A 19,880-nucleotide genomic window follows, 5' to 3' on the forward strand; every position below is an offset into this window, starting at 1 on the left:
CAGTCCTCTTTGCAGATCATCTCTAAACCATTAAGACTTTAGCTCCCTCCATAAGTTTTCTATGGAATAAAAGGTCAGGAGACTGGTTAGGCCACTCCCTGGCCTTATTGTGCTTTGTTGCCTTGGCTGTTTGTTTTGGGTCATTGTCATGCTGGAAGACCCAGCCACGATCCATATTAAATAAAAGCCTAAACAGTACATTTGAGCAGTTTGAGCAAGACTTTTTTGTTAACCACTGGTGTATATTATTCATATCACACTTAATATCAGCCCTAGTGAGTTCAGGGACTTCCGTGTGGTATGTCATGGTTAAATGCTGACAACACCATCAAAGGAAATCAACAACAAGGATAAGACACCGATGATGTAAAGCAGGGATCACTAATAGGCGGACCACGGTCCGGGTACGGACCCAAACGTTGTCCAATGCGGACCCAAACCGATAAACTACTGAGAAGGATTTAATTCTGACAGCATTCATTAAAAGCGGCAGAACTGTTCTTGTCTTTAAGGTATACGCGCTCTGCAGCGCAGTAAACTTACAGACCAATCCTGTGTGGTGTAAGATCCCCAAACGCTGTCCTCTGCCAATCAGATCTGTGCAGACCGCTGCCCGGCTAGTGAATTGGTCGGGACGCGGTCGGGAAAAAACGCCTCTATAAAGAGATAGGGAGCTCGAGAACTGGCGGAAAAACGAGAAAGCGACAGAGAGACAGGTAGAGGAATATACACAAAATGTTTATATATGTTTAGTATATGTATATAGTATATAAAATGGCGACAGTCCGGACCTTGGCCTGTCAAAATTTTCTCTAACTGGACCATACTGTATACTTCAGAAGACGACAAGTTAACGTGCTTTTGCTTAATTTGGCGAATGGTGTATAAAGTAAAGCATTTAAAAGAAGTGACAGATTTGTGACTACCTGTCCTCTGCTGGGAAATATATTTATTTCATCATGTCACTCTCAGGAAATGCACCTGATTTTCTTTTTTCTCAAACTGTGTGTGCATAAGCTGGTATAAGCTGCAAATCTGCTCTTTGTTTCCTAGACAACAGCACTGCCTCCCTTTTTAGTGTGTTTTATTATTTTTTATTTTTTCTTCTCCTGCTGGTCTTCAGTCACACACAACTTAAGCAAAATTCAATTGTATTGTCACTAATTACTTCCCCTAGTCCTTTATATTCCACCTCCCCCACCTCACACATCTCTCTCTCTCTCTTTCTTTTACTCTGTCTCTCTTTCTCTACCCCTCTGTCTCCCTCCCTCCCTCCCTTCCTCCCTCCCTCCCTCTGCCTCCTGCTGCATACCTCTCTCCATCATCATCTTCCAGCCAGTAAAGAACAACAGCTCAGCCCTGAGCTCCGACACATTTTCCCTTATTTCCAGCATTTTCTTCTATTCTCATTCTCTCTATTCATCTCCTTTCATCTCTCTTTCTCTTCTGTCCTTCATCTGACCACAACCGGCTGCAGCATGGCAAGCACTGTATCAGGTAAGGCCCAAAATAGCCTCTTTCTCCTGGGCTGAGATTCAATAGCTATGCTGCTCGGGGGGGGGGCTTGGCAGATGCTTCTAGAAAGGATGCTCTAAAGAGAAAAATGTTCTACTACATTCTAGCCTGCATTAGAACAGCAGGATGTACAGTATTTAGATAGATGTGAAATGGGTGCATGCTCTTTTGTTTTTATCATTCTAGCATAGCTCTGTTCTTGGTCACTTATTCTTGGTATCAGTTGATCGGAGCTACTTTAATATGTGGAGAGTTTGGCTGTGTTATTATCATCATATGAGTTAAAACTGAAAACATAATGTATATTATGTATATAATAATAATAATAATAATAATAATAATAATAATGTGTAAAAGGTGAATATGGTGTTTAGGTTATACACAATATGAGGCTTCTTATTAACCATGTTTGGTACATACTGAGAGTGTGCGTATGCATGCATGCGTGTGTGTGTTTTATCTCCTGGTGAGCTAGAAGCCCTTGGCGTGACAGTCAGTGCTGATGCCCACTCACCACTGCAGATTTTATGCCATTAAAAAAAAAAAAAAAAACGCAAGCAGGTTCAGTTAGAGGGTAGCAGTGCGGCAGGCTGCATGTTTGCGTTGCAATTTTCTGGGACGGAACCCAGATGCCTCCTCCTGTGGCAGTTTCAAGGTGTGTGTGTGTGTGTGTTAGCTTGGGTGTGCATTCTGACAAAGAATAGAGTAGTTTGCTCACATATATGAAATGCAGTCTTTCTAGCAATGCCGCCCACACACTCATCCTGCCAGGAAGAATCATCTCTGAATATACAGTAGTATTCCGCAGCTGCAACTCATAAAACTGGAATCTTATTAAGTTTTATGTCATTATGTCTGCAGTTATGAGATTCCAGTTTTTATTTTTTGTATTAGAGATGCACTGGCTTCTAGTTTTTGTACGGTCAAATTTAATACATTTTCAAAACCTTAGTGTCAATCTAAAGTCTTACATCTCCATTTTTACCCAATAAAAATCTTTTTTTATCACTGTTTTATGATGAATTATAAATGTTCTTTTATCATGTTTTCCTGCACCTGTAAAGTTGCAAATTTGTAGATATTTTGGCACTATTTCTCGATGAACGGGCCAATGGAAATGCTCCAAAATGACTTAGCAGTTACATCTTCTATGCTAATACCCATTAAAAGTTAAGGGTTTTCCTTCTCCTGGAAAATTGCCAGTTTGGTTTTAATGCAAGAGCAATGATATAATGATTTATTAACCCTTTTAGATCTGAATTATGTTCCAGTTATGGAAAAAAACATAAGAAGGTTGTTTTTTTACTGTCTGTAATGCACACAATATTTCTAATATTACTATCCTAATATTAAATAAATTAATTAATTAAAATAAATCCAATTAATTAACATTTGTATTCCCAAACTTAATATAAAAAATTCTAAATCACAAAACATTAGCTTGGGTGTGCATTCTGATAAAGAATAGACTAGTTTGCTCACATTTATGAAATGCAGTCTTTCTAGCAATGCCACACACAGCAGCTGCAACTCATAAAACTGGAATCTTATGATATATTATGTCTGCAGTTATGAGATTATTTTTTTTTTGTATTAGAATTGCTCTCGGTTCTATTGTGTTAACTGTGGCGCTTACAGTTGTTGTACAGTCAAATTTAATACATTTTCAAAACCTTAGTGTCAAGCAAAAGTCTTAAATCTCTATAAAATCATATTTTTTATGTCTGTTTTATGATGAATTATAAATGCTCCAAAATGATTAAGCCTCTACATCTTTCACACTGTCTTTTTTACTTATTTGGAGATGTTTTGGCATTAATTATTAATGAACAGACAAATGGAAATGCTCCAAAGTTTGGTTTTTAATGTGAAAGCAATGATATAATGTTTTATTAACCCTTTTATAACCCTTTTAATAATATTACTATTTTAATTTATTTTTATATAAAATATATTAAAATAAATCAAATTAAGTAACATTTTTATTCCTAAACATGATAAAAAAAAGTGTTCTAAACCACAGAAATACCCTAATATCTGATTTTCTGTTGTTTTTTTTTTTTCCTTTTTCCAGTGCAGTGGGCGGGGCTAAGCTACTGTTGCATTAGCCGATTGGTAGGACAACAGGCCTTAATTAGTGTTCTATGCAACAAAACAATTGAGAAAATAAATAATATGATGTAAATTGTAATTGACACAGGGTCTGTAAGGGTTAAGATATATATTTTCAGTGTACTACACATTTCCTCAGCTTTATCTTTCAATTACATCAGAGAAATAATTGCATTGGTACATCGTTGCAATGTCTGAGCTTGAGTTATTCTTAATCTTATTATGTCTCCAGTTATGAGATTCCAGTTTGGAGGTGTATTCTACAGTTGCAGTCTTTGTATTAGACATATACACAGTTCTGCTGTGCATTCTTTTGTGCTGTGTGGCATGGACTGGCCTTCTACAGGTATGCAAACAGGCCTAAATAAAGGCAACGCAAAGAAATGAGGCGTCACACGTAATAATAGAGGTGAGCCAATAGGTTATTTGAAGTGATGCTGCATATAAAAGAACCACATACAATACGAAATCCCTGTATAGTGCATTTGTTTTGAATAGTGCTTTTTACAACCTATCATCGCTAACAAAAAGGCTTTGAAGGGTTGGTGCGGTGCAGTGGATAACACCACCACCTGCCAGTGAGCTTCCATTGTGAGAGACTGGGGTTCAATTCAGTTCCAGGTCTGGGTAACTGAATGCTGTCCTTGGGCAAGACTCCTAACACTACATTGGCCCTCCTCTGCAATAGGAATAACCTTGTAAGTCGCTCTGGATAAAAGCATCAGCTAAATGCCGTAAATATAAGATGTAAGAGAATAGCAGAATGCCCTCAAAGCTGGAGGAAGAAATCTTGGATGAAAACCAAGCAAGACTCATTTTCACAATGGAGATTGCACCCTACTCAAGTCAAAACCATGTATAGAAATGATTAATATATGGCATAAAGTCAAATGAACACCACATAGATCAATTGTTATAAACAGGTAAATAATTGAGCAGCAAGTTATTGATTGTGTTAACATAATCTCTACTAAAAAAACATGTTAATCTTGACTGCAACAAATACAATTAAGAGATCACTTCAGTTTTTGAATCAGTTTCTCTGATTTTGCTATTTATAGGTTTATGTTCGAGTAAAATGAACATTGTTGTTTTATTCTAAAAACTACAGACAATATTTCTCCCAGTTTCCAAATAAATATATTGTCATTTAGAGCATTAATTTGCAGAAAATAGAGAAATGGCTAAAATAACAAAAAAAAAAAAAGATGCAGAGCTTTCAGACCTCAAATAATGCAAAGAAAACAAGTTCATATTTATAAAGTTATAAGAATTCAGAAATCAACATTTGGTGGAATAACCCTGGTTTGGTTTTTAATCACCAAACCAGGTTTGGTTTTCATGGATCTTGGCATGTTCTCCTCCACCAGTCTTACACACTGCTTTCCGATAACTTTATAGTGTTATGCATACATTTTTTGACACTATTTCACAATAAATGGACCAATAGAAATGCTTCAAAATGACTTCGCAGTTACATCTTTAATACTGCAATGATTTAATGTTTTATTAGGATTCATGCTAACTTGCTTTTAGTGAATTACTGTGCAAAGTGCAAGGGTAGATTATAGCAGTGTTTGCGCTTGAGTTATCTTTGCAGTCTCATCTGTTCTGCAAAGTCACCTACAAACTGATGCTGATAAATAAAGCAGTCTTCTCTCAGCTGACCCGTGCGCTGTATCGAGACTCCTGAGACTCGTAATGGATGTGCATTACAGTATGTCTCCATTTATGCTGCTTTTTATGCTGCTTTTTTGACACATGTTTTAGTTTTAATCTGGTTCTTGGTATTCTTTACATTGTTTCAGAAATTAATGATTTAATTTATTAATTAATTAAACTGGTAACAATTTACAATAAGGGTACATCAATTAACAGTACTTTTGACAATATTAAACACTGTCAAATGGTTAAGTAATGTCTCAACAAATTATTAATTGACACTAGTTAAGATAATAATACATATTATAAATGCTTAAGAACATTGTGAAAAATAATGAATTGAGATATTACTTAAAAGTGTTATACACTCACAGCAATATTTAACCCTAACTTTTAAGATTTATATAATTTTATTACATGAGAAATTCTCATTTACTTTTTTTTTAAGATATTTTGTACGCAAACCTATCAAATAGACTTTATTTGATGTATTTATTCATGTAATTAAGCCTAAAAGTAAAAAAAAAAACAAATATATTACATTTAATTATTTTTATCCCATTTCCCCCCCAATTTACAAGGCCATTTACCGAACCCACTCATTAGGACTCCCCCTATCACTAGTGATGCCCCAATATCAGAAGGTGGTAGACAAGCACATGCCTCCTCCGATACATGTGAAGTGGACAGGATTTGAAACAGCAAACTCCTGATCATAATGGCAGTGCCTTAGTCTGCTGGACCACTCTGAGCCCTGAAGCCTATTTATTTAAAATGCATAATGCTGAGGTTTATAAAGTCATTTAATAAAGTGTAATTACTCTAAATCAATAATAACGAGTGTATTTATTTAAAATACATCAAGTATATTGTTTGAATTGCATAATAATCGGGTTACTGAAATAAAATATATAGCATTTATTTAATTGAATGACATGTCATGTATGCTTATGTAATAAACCAAATTAATTAAAATACATAATGATTAATAATGTCCTAACTAATGAGAGTTAATAATTTGTTGAGACATTTTGTTGTAAATACTGTTAATTAATGTAACCTTATTGTAAAGTGTCACCAATTGACCAATAGAAATGATCAAAAAATGGCTTATAACAGTTCATTCCTAAGAAACGCATTTGAAAGAACAGTAAATAAAAAAGTAAAAATAAGATAATTTAAGAAAAGCAGACATTTAGGAGAAGAACAATGATTTTGCCACTGTGGTAAGAAGATAAGCCTCTTAAATGGCCTCCTAGAACAGATCCACACCTACATACACACACACACACACACACACACACACACATGTTTATGGCCTAGCTAGTCAGGAGACAGTCAATAATGTATGAGTTGAGTCATGTTAGGTTTCAGAGCGTTCTGATTGGCTGCTTCGGCTGTGACACTGTAAGATGTAGTCAGTCTGCTCCAGCCTGGTGACAGAAACCCAACGTTATATCATTCCTGATATAAAACTTCAGGAAGCTGAAATCTCTGATACTGAATCACATGGTTGCCAGTTTTTGAAAGAGGGCTGCAGCACATTTAATAAAGTGAACCACGTGAACCATTTCTTTTTGGAGATGGTTTGAGTGGACAAGAAAAAGCAGAATAGAAGTGAATAATAGATAAGGGCAGTGTCCAGTCCTTCCTTTTACTGTCCACACACACACACACACACACTCACACACACAAACACTCAGCATCGCTCTCTCCATCAAATCCAATTCTGCACCAGTTAGGAGGAATACTGCCTTCATCATTATCACACCTTATTTAATAACATTAACAGGTTTGGATAATAATGGGGTACATGTTACATGTAACAGTGTTACAAAAATACAATAACTTTAATCTATTTAAAAAAGTAATTATTAAATTACAAGTACAGTTGAAAATATAGTGAAAAAATCTGTCTCAATAGCAATAGTGCTTCTAAATATATCTACGCTGATGGGCATGGTGATCTAGAAATCAAGGTGTGGCAAGTAAATGTCTGGTGTATTGCTATCTTGGAAACAGAACCTAGACAGATGTCAACAGTCAGATGTCTATTGCTATCTTGAGGGTAAATTGTCAATCAGTACATCCCCAATGCGCACACACCCCTGCTTGTTTCACACATATGGACACGCAACAGTGTACAAACCAGTTCTAGGCGGTTCTAGGATCTAGGAGGTTTAGGGGTAATTGAGCCACCCTAAAAAAGGTCTAGTGATGCCCCTGGCACAAACCCAAAGTGCGTATCTGTTCCTGTTAATGAGTTTCCTCTGCTGAGAGTCATGCAAATTGTACTTTTCCTGTCGTTACGATAGCAAGGTGCATGGTTGGCTATAGATCACTAAAATAGGGCCCTACACGTTCTCAACAGCAACATGTTATTCTGTTAAGGTAGACTGAACTACAGGAACAACACAAGAAGACAGTCAAACTTCACAACAGAACCAATTAAAATCTCTTTTTTTTAGCCGGCGGTGGAACAACAATAGAGGCAGAACCGATGGGTAGGAAAATTTAAGTTAGACGAAGAATCAGAATCTCACATTATAAATGGGCTACCAGTATGGGCTCTGATCCAGAGAGAAGTGTCAATAAAGGACCTCATGTTCTTCAGAAATGTTAGCTAGCACAGTGTGTGCTGTTATTCTACAGGGCTAAAACAAACACTGAACACTGCACTGTAAAAAATAAATTGTTGAGAAAACTCAAAATTTTACGGCAACATGATGCATCAAGATTTTTTAGTTCTGTCAACAACTGTGCTGTTTGTCATTTTTATAGAGAATTATCTGTTTAGCCAACTTATATTTGCTTGTCGACATAGATCTGATTATTCTGTTCAAGCTATTACAATCTTAATGTTAGGAGAACTACAATATTTCTGTTGAGCGTGTGATTGTTTTTGTGTTTGTTATACAAAGAATTACTGATAAGCAGAACGCAAAATCTTAACTTCTAAAAAAAAAAAAAAAGATGTTGAACGAACTGAATATTTTAAGGCAACATGATGCATTAGGATTTTTTTGTTGTCTTTATTAAAGATATTTGGTTTAGCCAACTGTTCACTCAACCAGTACATCTTTCCTATATAACAAGCATCCTGCATTTAATACTACATTAAAACATTAAGTACATAGAAAAGACAATCAAATATTAATTAATATTACTTTATTCCAACCAGTTACTTGCAAATAGCATAACAGAGATGCAAAGAATTGGAATCCCTCAGCATTCAAAATTGAGAACCGTATTAAGAAGACTATCACTTAAAAATGTTGGTTGAGTGTGTCATCTAACCTCATTTAACCATGAAGAAAAAAAAAGCAATTTAAAGAAGTAGGGGTAAAAACCTTGTATGCCGTATTTGTTTACCTAGTCACATGCCTCTGCATAATGCTACAGTGAAAAAATAAGAGTCCTGTAATTATCAAAAAACAAAAACAAAAAAACATATAGAAAGCTTAAAACTGTTTATAAAGTTCTTTATAAAGGTTTACAAACCACTGAATAAAAAGGATATTAATTTTTTACTTGGGTCAATGAGTGCTGGAAAGATAAAACTGCCTCTACATAGTCATATTTTTGTCAAACAAAATACACTTATTAAAATTCAAAAATATTTTTCACCAAAAATAATGTGTATTTAGAGGAGCATCTTTGCAAACAGGCATTGCACAATACCTTGAACACTGCACATCAAACCTCAATTTCTTTTTTCCTAAAAAAAAAAAGACATCTTGGAATTCAAACCTAAAAATCCTGGAGTTCACTACTGTGACCATGTTCACTGGCTTGCAGATAAAATTTATTTTGGGAAAAAAAAAAGTACATGTCATTTGTTGTCTTGAGCCAAGGTCCAAAAACATCTTGAGAATGGCATTCAAAATGTACTTAAGAGATTCAGGATAAAATGTAGGGCAACATAAAAAGCTATTTTGCCAATAATGTAGATATGTCAGAGTTTCATTTTAACAAGGATCAAATCCAACACCTCTGATGCCACGTTTGATAAAATGCTTCCAATCGGAACCCTGCAACACTAGCAACAACACCTGCATGTATTTAAACACAACAAATCATACAGTATACCAACATGTCAAGCACTGCATTTATACATTAAAGTGGATCTGAATTTGGAGTTCAGAATGTTGGATAAGAAAGGTTTAGAGCACAGAAAAGGCCAAAGAGGTATGCCAAGCCTGTAGGGGTGTCGCAGAGTCCATCCAGAACTATGGTCTCCTCCAGCACAATGGCAATGTTCATTTGCTGATGAGCCTGCAGCAGAGACATTGTCCTCTAAAACCACAAGTACTCCAACAGATACCCCTTTGGTCTGTTCATCTTCTGGATCTGTATCCTATTGGAAAGACACAGAGTATCAAACAAAAATGCATTAAACCTAAAAGTAAAACTGAAAGTTTCTCATCTCACATGCATGTTTCTTGATGTCTGTTACTTACCAAACATTTCTAAAACAACTTTACAGGATCTTCTCTCAAAAACGAAGGCAATCCTTCCAGCACAGCACTCTTTCGATAGGCGACAATATCAGATGTCTTAAACAAAGATATGAGCAGATAATTAGAATAAAGTTTAGGTCTAAATGTGTGTAGTTTAACAGAATGTGTTACTTTTTCCAAAACCACTGACCTTTTCATCAAGTTTTTCAATAGGTCTTCCATATCATGCCCAAAAGCTCCCTTCCGGGCACGGTATAGTCTCAGTAGTTTGGTGGTGTTCTTTTCCATGGCAGCTCTGAAAGTTTCTAGCAGGTCTTTGTTGGTAACTCGAAAAAACTCCTCACAGATCTGTGGAGCATTAACATAAACAAACAGTATTTGTACAAATTGTAGGTCATGAGACACAAACTGAAATGTATTTTTTTTTTTGTGAACAGTGAAATTTATTTGTGATTTATATGTAACTTATGGATTATCAGTTACACTTTTTGAGTTTTGAGACTAATCTCTCTCCATAAAAAAACAATAAACATTTTCATATTAAAATGTACCCATTTCAATTATCTATTATTTTAAATTATTATTTTTTATATACATTTTATTTTAATCAATCTTAGAACATATTATTCCTTAAATGATCATGAACCATTTGGTAACTCCCGTGGGACTAATATGCTATGTATGAACTGAAGTGTGAAACCAAAACAAATGTTTTAAAGGATTAGAAAGGCAATAAACTCAGTGTCACCAACTCATTACCTAATAAATGTATATATGCATCAGTAAGCATTAGTTAGTAGTTAGAGTCCCAGCTACACATCTGGCAGAATTTGCTTTAAATCATCTAAAATACATGTATATAGAAAGTACACATTAAATTTTGACATTAATATTTAAGTTATGTACATACCTACTCCATTGAGTCTTTTTCAGGCAGCGTGCATATTCACTAAAATCTTCCTAACCCCGTTAAACTGTAAAAGAGAAAACAGCTCAATTACATCTCACATTTAAAGCACTAACAAATACAAGTAGTTGCAACCCATTTAAAACATAACTGGAAGAAAACTGACTCAATAGATAACATTAAATGAATACTATCATATCCCACCATCATACATTAATAACATATAATTAACTATGATAAACAGTGTTATTTTACCACCACACTTAAAAATTCTCATTAAAATCACAGACTCCTGCGCGACTTTCTTGAATATACTTGGTGGTCTGAACTACCTTTATTCTCCTAAATATAAAATTATTTATAGGAGACGACTCAGTAATTGTTATTTTCAGTAGATTCTTGACTACTCAAATGTATCGTAATATCATTTTTGATATTTGCATAGTTTAAACATGTTTTGATAAATATGAGTAAAGTTTTATTAATGGTGTCCTTTCATAAAAAAAAAAAAGGCAATGCTTTGAATTAAATTTATGAACTGAGCAGCACAGAGGCAGTGCAATTCAAATTATGTTTTGTGTAAGTTAACTTACCCGGCCAAATTAGTGCTTAATCGGAACCTAACTTCTTTCCCCAATGACTGGTACTGATATTTAAAAAAAATATATATAGCAGTAACCTGACTAAATAGGTTAAATTAAACTAGGTTAGGTTAGCTGGCAGAGGAAAGAGAAAATTATCTAACTTGCTAGGTTACTATCTGCCTTTTCTTCAGGCTGGAATTCTTAGCTGAGGCAAACCTAGGTTAGCTAATTAGTGTAATCTAGTGTATTTATCTGGTAGTTAATACCTAGGTTAGCCTAACCAACAAATACTGGAATGTTAACCAACTGTTTCAGAAACATAAGCTAACATACCTAGCTAGCTAGTTGAATGTTTAATACTCAATTCAGACTGTGTGCCAAAACCATGCGGCGATAGCAGTTTGCTAGCTGGGCTAGTTAGCTACTGCTAGTTAGCTACGTTAGCTAACTCTCTAACTAAGCTGATAGTGAGCCTGCCAATATATCTAAAGCAAAATACATGTCCGAAATACATTATTTCACAGAAACACAACACATATCTACAAAAATACCTAGTAATAAAATAAATCTTAAATATCTTAGCTTACCTTAAAGCAGCTGCCTGAGAGAGGAGTGTTCACAGCCCCTGCTGTGCTGCGCTTGAGAGCCCCTGCAGTGCCGCACTTGAAAACCCCGCGTTCTTTCTTGTGCCTTAGTGCGCATGTGCAAACTCTCAATTAACTAAGCAGCATCATGTAACATAAAATTGCCTGTTCAGGCAACGTAAATAACCCATTTTGCACAATACCAAGCTGGAATGTGTTGGTCTGACATGGTTTTGTTTGTAAATGCCTAGTAACTTAGATTTCCTTGTTTCAGTAACTCAAATTACCAGGTCAGGTGAACAAAATGTAGTTGCATTTTTTACAGTGTGCTGCTATTTATGGTTTATGGGTTTATTGGTTTATTACATTACTGCTCCTACAGAGGCTGTAATTAGACCATTAGAGTCAGGTTTTGTCAGTCAGCCAATGTGTCAGTCACTAGGATTATGCATTAGTCTATATTTGAATAGCAGGAAGAATAAAAGTATAATATAATCCAACAACAATACACAGTAGATGAGCAGTGCACACCATAATAATATTAGATTCCATGACAACAGTTTTGGAGATGTTTTAATAAACACTTTTGTGCCTTTTGTATAAAAAATACTTCTGCTGAGTGTAATTTAAATGTGTTATGGAGTATATAAATGCATACTAACCAGATAAGGAGTTTTTCACAGATACCAGTACTTAACTTTCTTTCAACACTTTGTTAAGCTACCAAAAGGGGTCAAATGGACCAAAAACAACCAAAAAAACATTTATTAGATTTTTTATTCCTTTTGATGAATGAGGTTCACTTCTACCAAATCAGTAGAATACAGACCTTTAACACGACCAGTAAATTAAATATAAGTGTGTTTTGATTTGGTGTTTTTTTATTAAGATTATTATTAGGATTTTAAGAACTACACAAAAAAAATGCTGTTACAGGTATAACAGATGAAAATAATGTTGAAGCCAAATGTGGGTTTTCCTGAGAATATTTTACCACCTTTGTTTTTAAGTGTGTTTAATGTTTTGTTTTTTTTTTTTGTTTTTTTTTTTCAGTTCTCAGCTTTTGAAAGCTTAACCTCTGTGATTTCTTTTTTTTCTTCCAGCCTACTCTGAGAAACTGATGGAGATGTCAGTCCTGTCTTTCATCTGCTCCTGTCTGCACCCCAAGCCTCATCCCCAAACCCTCTGCATTTTTGATGGTACGTAAAAATTTCACTGGGTGTTACAGCAGTGTTGCAGAGTGCCTAACGGTACACTGACTTAATGTAGAGCTCTTGCTTACTTAACAGAATAAATCAGGCCGAGTCTCCCTAAAGCCCAGCTGTGCTGCTGCTGGAGATTTCAACAATGTCTTTAATACATACAGAGAGCCCATAAACCTTTAACAGTTCATTTAGAGACACAATAAGAAAGATAACTACAGTATATTTAAATCATTGATTTATCATATTAAGTGCAATAAATGTTTTTTTGAGTGATGCTTTCAAGGTATACAGTAACTGATTTGACTGGCAAACATCAACAATATCTATATTTTACTGGGGCAAGGAGGGTTCATTAAAAGACTCCAACTTACTTGTTCTACCAATTACAGCACATCATTATATTTCTCTATGTATTTAGATTCATAGAAAATACCGTTTTCTTTGCTTGTCCTTGAGTTTATAATAAACGTTGTCATTCATTTGAGCTGCACCATTTAAATTAACATGATCTTCAACCCAAAGAGTGTTACATTAGGAGAATGTTACATATAAACAAGATAAGCAATAAGCACTTGCTGATTGTCCTATTAGTTTCCTCTTTTTTAAAAAAATTAGTTTTTGTAAAGATTTGAATTGTCACGTTAATTACGTAAATAATTATCCTTATTAATAATAGCAAAAGCACAGTATAAATGAAATGTTATAAACCACAGTTTAAGAGGTTATTTATTTATTAATTTATTTTTTAGAAAAACAAGTAATAAAATGATAAAGAAAATAATTAGAACCATTTAGAGCCATCTATTTAGAACCATTTTTGCTGCAACATTTGTTTAATAGTTTTGAAACACAAGGTATTTGGATATTATAACTTTACTCTTAATGTTCTATGTATTTATTTGTTAGTTTAGAATAATGTATTTATTTGTAAAGGTTTTTATATCAATTTGCATATGATACATATATATATATTTTTTTTTTTTTTCATTTTTATGATACATATTCATTTTTCACATTCTTTAGCTTGAAATTTGTTTTTTTATTAATCACTGTAAGCTGGTTGAGTTACTTAGAGTTTTTTCAGACTAAGTAAGACAAGTAAAGAACATAAGCCTGGAACCATGAACATCGCCACCATAAAATGTACTGCTAATAACATGACATGTCATATAAACCTGCACAGCATACTAACATTTAATATCTATTTTTTATTCACATTTCAGCATATTTTTTAATTGATTGGTTCTTTCTCAGCAGACATGGAGGTGAAGTCATTGAACAAGCGAACCTCTGGTCAGGCCTTTGAGGTCATCCTGAAGAGCCCCACTGATCTGTCACCAGACCGGCCCCAGACTTTGGCTCTAGGAGCCCACAAGAAGGAGCCCACACTGGGAGAACTGCAGAAGAAACTGGAGGCCGCAGAGGAGAGGAGAAGGGTGAGGAGAAGTAGGGGTGGGATGAAACATCAATATCACAATACAAATATGGATATTTTAATTAAAACATAAAACCCTAGGTAACCAAGACTCGGCCCCAATTTGACTAACTAAAGTTACTGCTTCATTAGTGGTCAGTGTAAAGTTTATTCGTTTAATTTTCTGACCGTTTGAGGCTAAATACAAAAATAGAAAATTTAATGTAAAAACTCTTTTTTTTTTTTTTTTTTTTAAGTAGTGCAGTGTACAAGAAATCCATGTTTCACCCATGTTTCCAATTTTAGTTTTTTCATCTCTGCCCCACACAATAGTAATTTTAGGAAAAAAGAAAAAAAAATGAATCTTTCATTTTATGCATTTTGCAAGTTGGATTAAACCATCAGATTTGTATTACAAAGATACAAAAAAGGACAAATCTGAAAAGTGATGGAAGATTCAACTTTTATTTTTCTCGAAATTTAGTTTACGAAAGGCTGAAATGAAAAACTAGACAATTTAAAAATTGGATAAAAACCCATTTCTTCTTTACAATACTGAATGAAAAAAATAATAATTATTAAGTTTTACCCCCAATCTTCTATTTTGGAATTTAGCTTGATAAAGCCAGAACATTAAACTGCTAAATGTTACACTACCATTACCATTACCTTCACATAGTGGTGCTATAATAAATATTGGCTGTAAATTATGTGAAACTGAAACCATAATTCCTGGTATTTAATTATTTAAGAATATGTTATCCTCTTCAGTAACTCAGATGCTGTGAAGTATTCTAGAGTATTGTCTTGTAATATACTGAGTGTCACAGAATCACAGTATTGTGATATCATCGTTATCGTGGGCAATATATAGTGATAATATTATATTGGGAGACTCATGGTGTGAGGTGTGTGTGATTCATATTCATTGTTTAAGTGAGTAGACAGGAGATTAAAATAAGTTGTAATAAGAAAAGTTGGGAAGTAGGTTTAACAGTAGGTTTAGTGGTTCTCCTACATTTTTAAAGCCACAAATTTCCATTATAGTTTCTCCTGCTTCTACCTGTCTGACCTATTTCTCTCTCAACCTCTGGACTCAGATTCAGGAGAAGCAGGTCCTGAAGCAGCTGGCTGAGAAGCGGGAGCATGAGAGAGAGGTTCTGAACAAAGCCCAGGAGGTCAATAACAACTACAGCAAGATGGCAGAGGAGAAGCTGAATCACAAAATGGAAGTGAGCACTGAGAACCGTACGGCCCGTATCAGTGCTCTTAAGCAGCGTCTGAAAGAAAAGGTAGAACTTTCTCTCGTTTTTGTCTGTGCTTTATTATCTACATTATGTCTTCTACACATGTCTTTACCACTAATAAGATTCAGGATCAACAGCCAACAAGACCTTACAAAATTCATATGTACATAATGATATTGGGAATTATGCAGATGAATGAAACATATTGGACAGAATCTCTTGCAGAAACAGAAAGAATTTGACATTAAACCATGGGTTAAGGTTAGGGGTTAGTATAAGGGTTAAATAAAGTGTATGTTCAGGTTCAAATTACATTCAAGTGAGGAATCTGCCTGGTCCAGCAAACTAAGACACTGTCACAATGATCTGAAAATCACTGGCTTGAATCCAAGGTCATGCTGTTCTGCCTTCAGCAGCCAGAGTCAGAGAGAGCACAATTGGCCATGCACTCTCTGGGAGGGTAGATAGTGTATCAGAGCTGGGGTTCCAATACTTGTGTGCTGGCTGCCCATTTGTACAAGAGATGGTGGCTGACTTCAACCTCCTGCTGGGGCATATGATTTCATACTAACTAGATGATTGGCCTTTCAAATTTAGGAGAAAACAGGAAAATATTGAATAAATTATTTTTAAAAATTACATTCAGATGTAATAGGTTACATTTAGGGTTGTTTAATGCATAGGTCATGTTAGATTTAGGTGTAGTATAGGTTAGGTTTAGGTTGAGTTGTAGTAGGTTAAATTTATGTTTAAGTTGGATTGAAGGCTGAGTTTAGTTTTGGGTAAGGTGTAGGTTAAGTTTAGGTTGAGGTGTATGTTAAATTTAGGTTAAGATTAAGGTTTAGGTTATTTTAGGTTAATTTGTAGTAGATTAAGTTTAGGATTACATTGGGGTGTAGTATGTTAAATTTACGTTTTATTTGGACTGAAGGCTGAGTTTAGTTTTTGGTTTAGGTGTAGGTTAATTTTAGGTTAATTTGTAGTAGATTAAGTTTAGGATTACATTGAGGTGTAGTAGGTTAAATTTAGGCTTAGGTTGAGGTGTAGGTTAAGTTTAGAAGGCTATGTGGGTTAAGTTTAGGTTTAGATTAAGGTTTAGGTTATTTTAGGTTAATTTGTAGTAGATTAAGTTTAGGATTACATTGGGGTGTAGTAGGTTAAATTTATGTTTAAGTTGGACTGAAGGCTGAGTTTAGTTTTTGGTTTAGGTGTAGGTTAAGTTTGGATTAAGGTGTAGGCTAAGTTTAGGTTGAGATGTAGGTTAAGTTTAGGTTTAGATTAATATGTAGGTTAATTTTAGGTTAACTTGTAGTAGGTTAAATTTAGGCTTAGGTTGAGGTGTAGGTTAAGTTTAGATGGCTATGTGGGTTAAGTTTAGGTTTAAATTAAGGTGTAGGCTACATTTAGGTTGAGGTGTAGCTTAAGTTTAGATGGATATGTGGGTTAAGTTTAGGTTTAAATTAAGGTGTAGGCTACATTTAGGTTGAGGTGTACCTTAAGTTTAGATGGATATGTGGGTTAAGTTTAGGTTTAAATTAAGGTGTAGGCTACATTTAGGTTGAGGTGTAGGTTAAGTTTAGATGGATATGTGGGTTAAGTTTAGGTTTAAATTAAGGTGTAGGCTACATTTAGGTTGAGGTGTAGTAGATTAGGTTAAGGTTGAGTTGTAGTATGTTAACCTTATTCTTAGGTTGAGGTTAAGTTTAGGTTTAGATTAAGGTTTAGGTTAGGTTTAGATTGAGGTGTAGTAGGTTAGGTTTAGGTTGAGTTGTAGTATGTTAACTTTAGGCTTAGGTTGAGGTTAAGTTAACATTTAGATTAAGGTGTAGGCTACATTTAGGTTGAGGTGTAGTAGGTTAGGTTTAGGTTGAGTTGTAGTATGTTAACTTTAGGCTTAGGTTGAGGTTAAGTTTAGGTTTAGATTAAGGTTTAGGTTAGGTTTAGATTAAGGTGTAGTAGGTTAGGTTGAGGTTTAATTGTAGGTTAAGTTTAAGTTTAGGTTGAGCGGTAGGTTAAGTTTAAGTTTAGGTTGAGTTGTAGGTTAAGTTTAAGTTTAGGTTTAGGTGTAGGTTAAATTTAGGTTTAGGTTGAGTTGTAGTAGGTTACGTTTAAGTTTAGGCTGAGGTGTAGGTTAAATTTAGGTTTAGGTTAAGGTATAAGTTAAGTTAATGTTTACATATATTTTAAATAAGGTTGATACTGATGTATGGGTTATGTTTCGGCTCAGGCTTAAGTAATTTGTGTATATGAATGATGGTAGATCTACATTTAGTACGTATTGTATGAATCCTGAGATGGTCTTTTAGTTGCATAAGTACAGTACAAATTCCTCCTGAGACCAGAGTGCAAAAGCTCTATTAGCTACATCAGACAGTAAGAGCATCATGAATAATGAATTAAATACTGCATATGTGGTGTGAATTAATGTCAATAGCTATAAATCAGTGATCTCTAACTTGTCTTCTCTCCAGGAGCTGCATGCTGCAGAGGTGCGCAAGAACAAGGAGCTACAGTCTGATCTCTCAGGCTAAGGACACAAAGACAGACTTGGGAAAAGCCTGCCTCCTTACTCATCCCAACTTTTCAAGTTTGGGTTTGGAAAAAATGTCACTTTTTAAAGCCACTCTGTCTTAAGAGGTCATCTGATTCTCACTTACTGTACCAGTATCATTTCCCACAGAAAACAAGATCATAACATCTCATAATGTACCTCTGCATATCCTAGAACTTCACAAACGTTCAACTTGATATTCACATTAACACTGCACATCCAGGAGTACTGTTGTTCACATTGGTAGTGAATGAAAATTCATAGGTGACTAATGCCAGTTTTTCTCAGTGTGCCAAAGCAATATGGCCATTAACCGAACGCTGAAGATCCATTACTACAGAACAATAAACTTGAAGCATAGCAGCTTCATATAAAACACGGTCTCTGTCATTTCTGACTCTTATTTAAAAAGCATGCGTTTATCAATATTAGAATAGATTAATAAATGGAGATTTATTCACTATTGAAGAGTGAAACAAAAAAAAAACATTGTGGTCAATTCAGAAATTAGGTCTGGTGATGCGGTACACCATAGCATAGCATCTGTGCTTTTAAAGATCTCATTCCATCATTTTTTCATTCATTTTAAAATGTCTAGTTGTGGTCTCTAGTATGAATGAATGCCATGTGAGCCGTTTGTGGTGAAACAAAAAAGTGCTCAGGTGTTTCTGTTTAGCTCTGCTTTAGATCACTGAATTAGTGGTCTCTGAAGAAAGACAGGTTTTGGCTCTTGCTCATAAATATTCATACATGCAAACACATTGCCTCTGATTGGCTAACAGCACTGCAGCAGAGAACGCTTACCTGCATTCCCCCAACAGTCAGTTTTACAGCTCTAAAACTCAAAGGACAAAGTGTTTTCAAAGATACAGCCTTAGTTATAAAGATGTAGCACATTATCAATGCATGTTATCTCCCTGCAGATGCGTGGGTTACTTACACAAAACAGCTAACATTAACTAGCTGTGTAAACAAAGCTGTAAGCTCCTCCTTAGCTACCCTGTGGGCAGTCCTAAGCTGAGGTGGGCGAGGCCATGAAATCACTGGTTGACATAGACTTTAGAGCTTTTCCTGATCAACTCATATTTCTGAGGATTTTCTTTTCTTACCTAGCTACTGCAGACAATGGAGGCTGAGAAACAGTTTTATGTGAAGCATGTATATACAACTCAGACCTATACAACTCAACAAGACCTATAATATTTCACAAAGATCAAGAAAAGAGTTGGAAGTAGTATGTGGTCAAGCATTGTCCTGTTGTAATAGCACACTGGTTGCTGGTGAATCCTTTTTTGTTCCTGGTAACCTTTATTTTTCTTCCAAATATCATTTTAATCTGACACTTCCTTCCAGGTGCAACTACTTTTCTTGATGATGAATTTATGGTGTATAGTGTAGTGCTTAGCAGATACTTTACACATGAAAAGGGCACGGCTCATAGATAAAGATGCAAAACCACAGAGAACAAAAGTGCCAAAACAGGTTTATAGAAGCTTGAATCTGATACTGCATTGTCTGAAAACTCATGTTGACCCAGCAACCACTTACCAATAGGCCTTTGATTAGATTTTTTTCATTTGACGATATTATAAATTACCAAATTGCTTCAATATAATAAATATTACAGTAAGTAAGCAGC

At 34.9% G+C, this 19,880-nt stretch overlaps 1 protein-coding gene and 1 long non-coding RNA gene across 3 annotated transcripts; one reads left to right on the forward strand and one right to left on the reverse strand.

Moving 5' to 3' along the window:
- Nucleotides 1–1,292: 1,292 nt before the first annotated feature.
- On the forward strand, nucleotides 1,293–18,621 carry stmn3 (stathmin-like 3). 2 transcript variants are annotated; one of them, XM_015606889.3, is made up of 5 exons: nucleotides 1,293–1,497; nucleotides 12,928–13,023; nucleotides 14,284–14,465; nucleotides 15,544–15,735; nucleotides 18,162–18,621. In XM_015606889.3, exons 1-5 carry the CDS (start codon nucleotides 1,479–1,481, stop codon nucleotides 18,219–18,221), a joined length of 549 nt encoding a protein of 182 aa, XP_015462375.1. In that variant the 5' UTR covers nucleotides 1,293–1,478; the 3' UTR covers nucleotides 18,222–18,621. The 2 variants fall into 2 exon arrangements, with proteins under 2 accessions (XP_015462375.1, XP_007253475.1); XM_007253413.4 differs by having other exon boundaries at nucleotides 1,295–1,497; nucleotides 14,287–14,465.
- LOC125802263 (uncharacterized) lies at nucleotides 8,443–12,148 on the reverse strand. The gene is made up of 5 exons (XR_007439289.1): nucleotides 11,828–12,148; nucleotides 10,660–10,723; nucleotides 9,940–10,097; nucleotides 9,750–9,845; nucleotides 8,443–9,646 (listed from the first exon to the last, which is right to left on the reverse strand). It is a non-coding gene; the product is annotated as an uncharacterized LOC125802263 (long non-coding RNA).
- Nucleotides 18,622–19,880: the final 1,259 nt, after the last annotated feature.

The sequence above is a fragment of the Astyanax mexicanus genome, chromosome 5, assembly GCF_023375975.1.
Source record: "Astyanax mexicanus isolate ESR-SI-001 chromosome 5, AstMex3_surface, whole genome shotgun sequence".
NCBI lineage: Eukaryota > Metazoa > Chordata > Actinopteri > Characiformes > Acestrorhamphidae > Astyanax > Astyanax mexicanus.